The following is a 12,347-nucleotide window of genomic DNA, read 5'->3' as shown; positions in this document are numbered from 1 at the left end:
ATAAAACTTTGAAAAAAAATAAAATTCAAAACTGATGAAGAAATAAGATACTTCTCTTAATGAATAGAATGATTTGTTCTAATGGTGTTTGCAAATGGGATCTCAAGTCCGCATCTTGTACAGCAATTAACCACTAAGAAGAATGTGTGCAGTGTGTTAATTATTGAAACTGTCCTAGCGATTTGATTTGAAATTGTCTCATTGCCATTTGTTTATCAGTAAAATTATGAAAAAAAATCTGGTCCTATTTTAATGTACATATATCTTAAAACATGTAATGTTTTAAAATGTGTGGCAATAGAATCCTTGCCATTATTAAAAAATATAGCCTCATCAAAAAAAAAAAAGAAAAAAATAAGACACTTTCATGATAAAGACAACCTAAATGAGTTCATAACTACAAACTAGCACTCTGGAAAATTTTCAAGGATAACCTAGTTGACAATGAACATGACATTACTGAAAAGCCCAATAGAATGAGTCCTCCAGGCAAGGCAAATATTTAAATAGTAGGAAAAGAAAGGGAAGCAACACTAGGGAAATAGTATGACAAATACATTTCACTACCTGTCAGTTATAACCATGAGTGTGAATGATTTCAACACACCAGTCAAAAGAAATAGATTAGCAGAATGTATTAAGGATCAACAATATGCTGCATACAAATAACACATTTACTCCAAAAGAAATTAATAGACTGAAAGTCAAAGGATGGAAAACAACACTCCATGAAACAGGAACACATAATAAAGCTAAAGTAGCTATTCGAATTGCAGACAAAGTGGATTTAAAGCCACAACCAATGAAAAGATATAAAGTGCCTAAACACATTGGCTTAGGTAAGAATTCAATAGGAAGAGATAACAATCATAAATATATACATACCAAATACCAGTACATCCAACTTCATAAAACAAACACTAATGGACATGAAAAATAAGCTCAAATATAGATGTAATGGTAGACTTCAGTAGTCTACCATCATAAACAGACAGGTCAGCTAGACAAAAAATAAAGAAGTAATGTCACAGTTGAAGTATCAAAATAGATCAACAAAGAATCAAACCTTTGAACAAACAAACAACAGATACTTACAGAACATTCCATTCTACCCAACAACAGAATATATATATATTCTTCTCATCAGCAGATGGGACTTTTTGCAGTGAAAGTTGTCCCAAGAGGGAATTTTATAATGGTGAACAGAAAACAGAACAAAGCCAAGTACGTAACCTAATGATGAAACTCAAGGCTCTAGAAAAACAAGAATAATTCAACCCCAAAGTTAGGATGAAAAAGGAAGCTGTAAAGATGAGAGAAGGAATTAATGCAATTGAATCTAATAAAATAATATAAAGTATCAATAAAACAAAGAGTTGGTTCTTTGAAAGGTTAAAATAGACAAATATTCATCTTTATCAAAAGAAGCCCCAAATCTATGAAATTAGAAATGAAAAGGGCAAAATCACAACAGATTCTGAAGAAATCCAGATTGCTGAACAACTTTGAGAAGCTGTATGCTAACAAGATAGAAGATTCAGAAGAAATGGATAAATTTCTGCATACATGCAAATTACAAAACCTGAATTAAGAAGATATAAAAAATCCTGAATAAAGTCATGGGGTTATTGGCCCTCAGGCTGTGGACAGCAAAGCACAAGAAAAGAGATGGATGAAGAGCAAACTGCCGGTGTACTGTACTAACTCTAATTGCACCACTTACTGCCCTTGTTCCTGAATATTTCCTCACCCAGAAAAAAGCACTACACTGCATTGGGAGCAATCATGGTGAACATAGTTCAGATTGTGCATGACCACTGGATACATATATTTGTCCCTATGGGATTTGTCTTTGGATGTTACCTGGACAGAAAGAATGACAACAAGCTAACTGCCTTCTGGAATAGCATATGCTTTGTAAAAGGGAATTGAGGCCTAATGAAGAAGTTACCTGGAAATAAAGACTGGCTAAATTACACAATATTCATGTTTTAAAATGTTTGGAAAAAAACATGTTTGCTATTTAATTATAAGAATTTGAAGTGTGATTCTTTTCATATTGTTTTTTTTCCTTTGAATTTTTATGGTGAGGTAACAAGGTCTAAATAGTCCAGTATAGCCTTCTACTTTCTATGTATCCCAGGCTGGCCTTGGACTCACAATTCTCCTGCCTCAGCCTAGTAGCTACGGAAATTACAGGTATGTATATAACTCCTGGTGTCCTTTTATACTTTTTATTGAGATGATCGTTTATATACCTTTTTATACTTTTATTAAGTTAGTCTTCAGGTTTTAAATACACTTGGTTTATAAAATAATTATTGAGTGTCTGATTGTATGCATCAGTGTTAAATTTGTAATCAGCATTTAATTTTTAGTTTCTTACTTTGGATCACCATTTTTTTCATCAGTTATTTTTCGAAAAAATATTTTTCAGACACTATGTGCTACGATGGTTCCAGTGTGTCCTCCAAGAGTTTATGTGCATAAATGTGATCCCCATTGTGACATATTAAGGTGGTGGGAACAATACAACAATGGCAAATAGAGTTTGAGACCTCTAAGAGATAATTAGGGATCAATAAGGTCATCAAGGTTGAATCCCAATGATTGAATTATTGGTGGATTTATAAGAAGAGAGACAAGAAAATACAGTCAGATACTCTGCCTGTCTCTTACTGTTTGATGCTCTATACCACCTCAGGATTTTGCCAACAAGACAGCTATCACCAGAGGTGGCACTTGATCTTGGAACTCCAGAACCATGAGCTGAAATAAACCCATTCTCTTTATAAACTTACCCGGCTTCATACTTTGTTGTAGTAATACAAAGTGGACTAACCTAGTGTACTTCAAGGGAACTTTAATAGGATGACGCCAAGATTTTATTTAGCAAAAATCTTATAGTTGAAAATTTTAGTGACTTTTGGTTTGTCAAGATTTCTTAAATTCACACAAAATATAAATTGTTTTTAAAACCTGGCAAATTGTAGTTTATTAAAAAAAATCCTGAATACAAAGTCAATGAAATTGAAGAAATAGTTTGAAAAATACAAACTAAGGAAAGCCCATATCCTGATGGATTCACTGACAAATTCTACAAGAAGTTTACAGAAGATCTAATGTTAATCAGTACTCCTTAATTTCTTTAACAAAATTAAAATGAAAGGAGAATTCCCAAAGTCATTCCTGAAAATAACCATTACCCTGATACCAAAGTCAAAAAGGGACCAAGACTAAAAAGAGAATATAAGTCCTTCTCTTTAATATCACAGATGCAAAAATCCTTAGTAGGATACTGGCAAATAGAATACAGAAAATCACCAAAACATTATACAGCATAACTAATTAGGATTTATTCCATAGATGCAGAAATGGTTCAATGTACACAAATTCATGAATATAATACATTATATCAACAGAATCATGATATGGTCATCTCAATAGACACAGAAAAAAATTTGACAAAATCTAATTTCCACTCACAATAAAAACCCTAAAGAAAATTGGAATAGAAGATACTTATCTGAATCTGAAAAGTCCTATTTATGACAGACCAACATTCAACATTATACTACATGGTCAAAAGCTGAAAACTTTCCCTCTAAAATCAGGAACAAGACAGAGATCCCTATTATTATCACTCCTGTTCATTGTAGTCCTCAAAATATTAGCAGAAGAAATTTAGGCAACTGAAAGAAATAAACAGAATATAGTTAGAAAACGAAAAAGCAAAATTACGACTCTTTGCTGATGGCATGATACTCTGCATAGAAGACTTCAAAATCTCTAGCAAAAGACTGCTAATTAATGACCACACTCAACAGCATAGAAGAATATAGAGTCAGTGCTCAAAAACCAGTAACATTCCTCTACTCTAATAGCAAACTCATTAAGAAAGAACTTAAGGAAGCAACAGCTCTCACAATAGCTACCACTTTTAAATAGCCACTAACAAAAACAAGATTTTCCTATTTGGGACTTTTGTAGGAGTCAAATATGTGGCCTTTTGTAACTGACTTCTCTAGTTAACATAATGTTTTCAAGGTTCATCCATATTCTCACGTGCACTAGTACTTCATTTCTTTTTTTGCCTAAATAATATTCTGTTATATAGCTACTGCATGTTTTGGCAAGTGTGAATGGTGCTGCTGTATACATTCAGGTAGTTATTTCTTTGTGGGCATGTTTTCACTTCTCTGGTCAAATAACTAGAGTGCTGTTGCCTAGTCAGGTGTTACGTGTTTTGTCATCTGAGGAGCTGCTGGACTGTTTCCCACATTGTCTGCCCTATTTTACATTTCCAGCAATGGTGTACAAGTGTTCTGATTTCTTCACATCCCTGGTGATACTTGCTATCATTCAGCTTTTTTATTCTAGTTTTGTTAGTGGATATGAAATGGTACTTTATGTGTGTTTGAACTTGCATTTTCCCAATGGCTAATAATGTCATGCATCACTGGGCGTGGTGGCACATGCCTGTCATCCCAGCACTTGGTAAACTGAGGAAGGAGGATCATTGCAAATTCAAGACCAGTCTGAGCTACAAAGTGAGCTCAAGGCCAGCCTGAACTGTGTGGTGAGAACCTGTCTCAAAAATACATAATCATCATCATCGTCATCGTCATCACCACCACCATCATCATCATCATCATCATCATCATCATCATCATCATCATCATCATCATCATCTTAAATTATTTGTTTACTTCTTAACCTCATTTGAATGATTTTTTTTTCCTTTTGATGTTGGGATGGAGACCAGGCCTTTACATATATAAAGCATGTGTTCTGCCACTGAGTTACACTCTCAGCAATGAAGCTTTTGAAAGGACTAGTAAACATAGCCCTGCTTCTGTTTACCATCTTGATTCTGATTCTTTTTCATTTTTATGTAAAATAAGACATATAAAGTTATTTTTTTCTTCTCTTTTTTAGACAACACATCATATGATCTATCAGAACTGTCAAGATCTTGGAAATATGTTAGGTAAAGAAAATGACTTGGCCTTAATCATTGATGGTGAAACATTAAAATATGCCATGGGTATTGGGATTAAGACCGATTTCCTGAATTTGGCCTTGTCATGTAGAGCAGTATTATGTTGTAGGTAAGAATATACTCTCTATTATTTTATTCCTCTTTGCTATGCCTACTACTCTTTACGATGAAAATATGGACATGAGATACAAGATTTTGCAGAAGCAAAGTTAATTATTGGAAAACATTATGCTTGAATTGATATGCCAAGATTAGTATTTAATTCTAGTTGTCAGGATTAAAATTTACTAGAAAGTGGTTTAGGCTTTTTTAATGGTAAGCTTATTCCTGTATGTATGATGAGTTGAAAAGAATTGCCAGTAAGAACAAAGTCCTTGGTTTCTTTACAGTGTAAGGTGAATTTGAGAAACTCCACTGACACCCAACAAAGAATTGTATACGACACACAGAAAAGACAGCGAAATGTACATTTATTAAGGCAGAATTGAAGCACACTCTGCAGAGAGAAAGAGTGGGCCAGTAGAAAGGCTCATATTCTCTGAATATTAGAGAAAGGGGTCTTTTATTTCAGGTTGAGTCCAGGCTCTTCCCAGATTGCTGTCCTGAATGTGTTCAACAGCTTATCCTAACTCAGATCCTCGATGTCTGCTGTGCACATCTTTTCCCAGAATTCACCTTGTTATAATTTTATCCATGAGATGCAACCCACATGGATGAATCTGTGTTTTCCCATTCGCAAATGTGACTTTTAGACTCATTGAGTTGTTTCTATGCCTGTGCCTGAGTTAAGAATTTCCCCAGAAACTGATTTGTAGGTTACTTCTTGGGAACTACTGCTTCAGAGTTATAGAAGCAGTTCCCCAAGCAGGACCAGAATTCACAGGGAGTGATGGGAGGTAGGTGGTGCTTAGCCTATGATGAGCAGGAAGGTATGCTCTGGCCTGTGCTACTACTCTATTAGCGCAAGTCAAAAAACTCATTTATGAAAAACCAAGCCTGTACAGAAAAGATGGATAGAATGGAGAAAATAATGAAACTCTACAGTGATAGTTGTTTCTTACTTCTCATTGACAAAGTGAATTAATTACTAAAACTTATTGATGACTTGAATTTTTAAATTATTATCATAGATATGCTCTCATATTCCTCAATCACACAGTGCACAGTGTGCTTTGAATGTCATTCTTAGCTTAATGTTCCTATCTGTTTACATGTGTTCCACATCTGCTATAAGAAGGAAAAAAGATCCCATAATTTCCTCTTCACTCTACTTGGATCCTGTGGTTTATCTAGGATCTCCAAGTTTGTAGTTTAATCCTCCAACTCTGTAGTGACCTAGCCTTCTATCAGTTAGATTTCTTTTGCAAATCATGTTTCAAATGAGAAATTCACATTCACCTGTAGCAAAAATACCTTCCTGCTCATCTTTTTCTTGCAAGCAGAAAAAAAAATCAATGGCCAATTCACAGAAATTGAATGTTTCTTCCCTTTAGATTTCATTAACTGATTTTTTTTGTATGACAAAATCATTTAAGGAATGTATACTTTCTCCCCATTGAAGTCCTTGCTTGAGGCCTGGGAGACAGCTCAGTAAAATAAGTGCTTGCTTGGCAAGTGTAGGGTCCTGAGTTCAATCCCTGGTACTGCAAGAAAAAAAAAAGGAAGAAGAAAGAAGAAGAAGGAGGAGGAGGAGGAGGAGGAGAAGGAGAAGAAGAAGAAGAAGAAGAAGAAGAAGAAGAAGAAGAAGAAGAAGAAGAAGAAGAAGAAGAAGAAGAAGAAGAAGGAAGAAAGAAGAAGGAGGAGGAGAAGAAGAAGAAGAAGAAGAAGAAGAAGAAGAAGAAGAAGAAGAAGAAGAAGAAGAAGAAGAAGAAGAAGAAGAAGACGAAGACGTCCTTGCTTGCGCTTGTGAAGGAGGCAGTAAGAGATGTATAAGAATGAAGAAACAGGGAGAAGCACAGGAGCTAATTTTGCCACTAAAGGTATTCCGACTACTGAGTTGTAGGAACACGGTCATGCCACAGTCAGAGACCAGCACAGAGATGAAAGCACAAACAAACTTTAATTTGATGTAATCCCAGGTATTGATTCTTTGTAATATTTCCTGTATAGCCAAGGGTTTTGTTCATAAAATCCTTGCCTACACCTACATTTTCAAGAGATTTATTGTTGAATAGTACTCCATTATATAAAAATATCACATTTTTTGTCTGTTCCTTGATTGATTGGAATTTGGGTTGTTTCCAAGATCTAATTATTACAAACTGTGCTGCTATAAACATGAGTATACATATATTGCTGTGGTGTGATGTTATTAATTCTTTAGGAAAGATATCCTGAAGGAGGGTTGAATGGGACCTCCAGTGCTAGTTTTCTGAGGAATCCCCTCATTGATTTCCACAGTGAGTGCATCAGTCTACACTCACACCAACAGTGAAGAAGGATTCCTCTTCCTCACAGCTCCTCCAGCATTCATTATTGATTGACTTCTTGGCACTAGTCATTATTTTTGGAGAGATATTGAATGTCAGTGTTGTTTTAATTTGTGTCTCTCAGGTGACTAGTGATGTTGAACATTTTTCATATATTTATTTTCCACTTACATTTCTTCATCTCAGAAGTATGTATTCATCTCAGATGCCTATTTTTGGATTGAGTCTTTGCATTGGGGGGGGGCTGAGTTTTTTCAGTTCTTTGTCTATTCTAGGTGTAAGTCCTTTTTCCAAGTGACAACTGGATATAATATTTTCCCCACTCTATAGGTTGCCTTTTAAATTTGTTGGTGATTTCTTTTGTTGTGCAAAAGTATTTTAATAAGGTGAGATCCTACTTGTTGATTCTGTGTTGTATTTCCCATTCAGTCTGAGTTTTATTCATGAATGATCATTCTACACCTAAGTCTTCAAAATTTCTATGTACTTTCTCTTACAGTATATTTGGTATTTCTGTTTTAATGTTTAGATTTTGATCCATTTTGACTTTAGTGCATAGTGATAGACATAGGTCTGATTTTAAGTCTTTAGAATGTAGAAAGCCAGTTTTTCCAGAAACATTTGTTAAAGAGATGTTCTTTCTTCCAACAAACATATTTGGCTCCTTTGTTGAAAAAAAATGTGTTTTAGCGTGTTTGTAGCTGCATTTGGAACTTCTATTCCACTGACCTCTGTGGAACAAGGTCTGTTCTTTTGCCAAAATCCATGTTGATTTTACCACAGCTTTGTAGTATAATTTTTGGTCAGGAATTTTGGTGCCCCCTAACTTGTCTTTATTCCCCAGAGTTGCTTTTGCTATTTTAGGTCTCCTCTGGTTCTAAATGAATTTTAGGAATTTTTCTCTAGTTCTATGAGGTATGCTAATGGTATGTTGATTTGGATTGCATTAAATATGTAAGATAGTTTTCAGACTAGGGCCATTTTCAATGTATTGGTTCTTCCTATTCATGAGCAAGAAATATGTTTTCATTTACTAATATCCTCTCCAATCTCCCCTTTTCTAAAGTTCTGTTATTCTCATTATATAGACCTTTTATACCCTTTGTTAGATTGATTTACTAGGTTTTTTTTATTATTTCATTTATTTGATGCTATTCCCTGATTTCTGTCTCAGTGAATTTGCTTTTGTTTATAGGAAATCTATTAATTTTTGAGTGTTTCCTAATAAACTAATATAAAATGTGTCCTGTATTGTATTGTTCCCCTTCTAAAAGCCCCAAACCATAACGCACCTAGTGGGCTTCTTCTTGTTTAAATCATAGTTGTTTGGAGCTCTGTCAGCCCTCCTTATTATATTTCAAACTCTTATCTCATATTCGGCAAATCTTCCACTATGATTTCTTTGAAATATTAATAATTTCATCTGCTGAAAGATAACATAGAGGCCGGGGACATGGCTCAGTGGAATAAGGGCTTCCCTGGCAAGTGCAAGGACCTGAGTTCAATCCCCGGTTCCACAAAAAAAAAAAAAAAAAGATAACATAGAGAAAACACTTGAAGTCACAGGCACACCCAAAGTCCTGAGTAGTACTCCCAACAGCACAGGAAATAATATCAAGAATCAGCAAATTGTATTCATTAAATTAAAAAGGTTCTAATGACAAACTTTTGCAGCTCTATGCAAATTATTGCTGATCCTTTGCAAAGATTCCTAGAACACTGTGAAGTAAAATGAACCCAAATATTAAAAGTGATCATTTCTGTCTTCCTCTTTAGGCTGTCTCCTCTCCAGAAGGCTGAAATAGTGGACATGGTTAAGAAAAATGTAAGGGCCATCACGCTTGCTATTGGGGATGGTGCCAATGATGTTGGGATGATCCAGAGGGCCCATGTTGGAGTCGGAATCAGTGGGAATGAGGGCATGCAGGCCACCAACAACTCGGACTACGCCATAGCACAGGTCAGTGACTCAGGATGCCAGCTGGGTATGCAGGGTGTGAGGACTTTGATTCACCCATGAAGCTCGCTCTGCCTACCTAAGCTACCTTCTAAGGGAAACTTTCAGCACACTTAGGGTTCCCCAAGGCTATTTTCCCCTTATATATTTTAGAGCAGATTTCCATTAATCAGTTATGGAGTTGGCTATATTGCTGCTACCAAAATTCCATATCATTGCTATTATATCAGTCCTTCTGATCCTTAATATATGTTTTGCTTCATGGCATTTGCTTGTTTGTTTTTCTGTTTTGTACAGGAAATTGAACCAAGAGCTTGAATTTGTGATCTTTCTACCTCAGTCTTTCAAAATACTTGAATAATGGTCATATGCCACTATGCAAGCTTCATGGTGTCTCTTGACTAGGATTTATTAACAGCACAGTGTTACCATTATTTTTATTAAATGGTGAAAAAAGAGGCAATGGCTCTTGGAAAGTTTGCTTAAAAAATAGACTTTATTTTTAGAGCAGTTTTAGGTTCACTGCAAAATTGAGCAGAAGCTAAAAAGATTTCTCATACAACACCTCCCTCACACCTGCATAGCCTCCGGCCTTATCAAGATCCCTGACTACAGTGTCATACTTGTTACAGAAAGTTTATAACTTGTATAATATTCACTCGTGTTTTATGTTTTGTGGGTATGGAAGAATGTAGGATGGCATGCACCCACCATTACAGTATCACACAAAGTGGCTTCTCTCAGACTTCTCTGAGCTCTACTTATTTATCGCCCCTCCACATGAAACTTCTGACAACCACGGATGAGTCTGCTGTTTCCATAACACTGACTTTTTAGAATGTTACATATTTGGAATCATTTAGTATATGGCCCTTTCAGAATTACTTCTTTCACTTAATATGCATTTAAGTTACCTTTGTATCTTTTCATGGCTTAGTAGCTCAGTTCTTTTTGGTAATATTCCATTCTGTGGATAACCAGTTTGGTTATCCATTCACCTAATAAAGTTTATCTTGATTTCTTAGAATTTTTGGCCTTTAGACATAAAGCAGCTATAAATATCCATGGACAGGTTTTGGTGTGAGTGGATTTAACTTTTCAACATCTTTGGTAAATGCTAAGGAGTGTAATTGCTGGCTTGTATTGTAGGAGTATGTTTAGTTTTTAAAGATATCTCCAAACTATGTTCTAAATTGGTGGTGCCATTTTGGGTAGACATTGAAGATGAGTACATACTATGATTTGTACCTCTGCATTTTTATGCAAGGGACCAGTAGCTGAATTCCTGGGAGCAGTAGCCATTATTTGACCATGCAGATCCTGAACCCAAATAAGCAAGTTTGCTAACTAGAATAATGTCATCTTTTTCTCACTTACATAGCAATTTATTCTCAGTGATATCCTGTTAAATCTCATTTTCCATCTTCTCCAGGCTGAATAACCACAATATCATTAAAGGGAGTTCCAATAATGTGGCTGTATTACTCAGCTTTTTGTTGCTATAAAAAAAACCTGGAGTAGGATAGTTACAAAGAAACAGCTTTAATTAGCTCACAAGTTTGGAAGCAAAAGTTTTGGAAGCTAAGTGGGCTTTTTTAACCACACTTTCAAGAGAACTACTGAGGGGTCTTAGGAGAACTGCCTTAACCTCCTTCAAAGGCAAGACTCTCAGTGACCTCTGAAAGTTTCCTACTACTTTCCACTCAAAGATTGCTACCATGTCCCAATCTTGTCACCTTGAAGACAAAGCTTTTAATGCATAAACTCTTAGAAGGCAGATCATATTCAAACCAGGGCAACAATAATTATTTCTTCATTAATGAATGAAAAATCAGTCTCATGTGTCACAAGTACACTTGTGGTTAGGCAGACAGTGCACAGTCTCAGATAATCTCAGGTTTTCTTTTCTTCCTTCTATAATACCCAAAGATGTGACACCAGCCCTTTCTTTCCTCCCTCCTTTCTTTTGCATCTCATCACTTCTTCTTTCTTAACAATCTTCCCTCTCTACCCTTGCCTACCTCTTTCTTTGCTTTTCGTCTCTCCATCATCATTGTATTGTTCACCGCTCCCCTGTAACAACAACAAGAAAAGCAAAGTTGCCACGTCATCCCGGTCCCATGTACAGAACACTGATCCTACTGAAAAGCTATTTGCTTAATGAAAGCAATTTTTAGGCCACATCATTTTTTCTAATCTTACTTTAAGTGATGGCAACTTTGATAGGTGAAAGAAAGCATACTCTGCCATGATGTGTGTTGCTTTATACTTTGTCCTAGATGTATGCTTAGCTCAAGTACTGTGGTAGATACTATCCACTTTTGCCCCATCTTCCTTCTGCCCTTACCTGAGCTATAGTGATTGGTCAAATACCCATCTTTTTGCTTTGTGGCCCCTGTGTTCAACTTGCCCTTATCACAAAGCTTAGTAGTGTGACATTCTGCTCATAACCTCACTCTTTTAAAAAATGTTTTTATTAATTAATTTATTTGATATAGGGTCTCGTTACAGAGATCAGAGTTGTAGTGATCCTCCTGTCTCAGCCTCCCATGACTGGGATTTCAGGCCTGGGCCACCATGCCCAGTTTCAGAGCCAGTGTGGCATGCAGTACAGGGGATTGAACTCATGTCCTTATGCTTGTTGGGAAGGTGCATAGATCACTTAACTATCTCTCCAGCCTGATAACCTCCATCTTTTTTTCTCTGAAAAGAGAAAAACAGTCTATGGCCATACCACCCTGAACGTGCCCAATGTTGTCTGAAAAGAGAAAAACATTTGCTTCTCCCTCTCCAAACTTCTTACTATTTTAAAACTGTCCTAAGAAGTAAAACCTTGATTTAGAATTTCCCCAAAAATAAATTGTTGCAAAAGTGAAATTTTGGCAATAGGAATATTATCTATGATGACTTTAGTTTAATATCAGGTTCAAATTTTCATAAATACAATTTATTTATTTAT

At 35.6% G+C, this 12,347-nt stretch overlaps 1 protein-coding gene across 1 annotated transcript in view; it reads left to right on the top strand.

The window, feature by feature from the left end:
- Positions 1-12,347, top strand: part of LOC101571837 (phospholipid-transporting ATPase IB) — a 297,444-nt gene that overhangs the window by 185,554 nt on the left and 99,543 nt on the right. Inside the window, exons 20-21 of the mRNA XM_023715050.1 lie at positions 4,939-5,111; positions 9,208-9,391. Of these exons, the coding sequence (XP_023570818.1) occupies positions 4,939-5,111; positions 9,208-9,391 (357 nt within the window). The remainder of the gene's footprint in view (positions 1-4,938; positions 5,112-9,207; positions 9,392-12,347) is intronic.

This window comes from Octodon degus, unplaced genomic scaffold (assembly GCF_000260255.1).
Source record: "Octodon degus isolate 3935 unplaced genomic scaffold, OctDeg1.0 scaffold00038, whole genome shotgun sequence".
NCBI classification, from domain to species: domain Eukaryota; kingdom Metazoa; phylum Chordata; class Mammalia; order Rodentia; family Octodontidae; genus Octodon; species Octodon degus.
The sequence above is the reverse complement of the archived record's forward strand: the minus strand, read 5'-3'. Positions and strand labels throughout refer to the sequence as shown.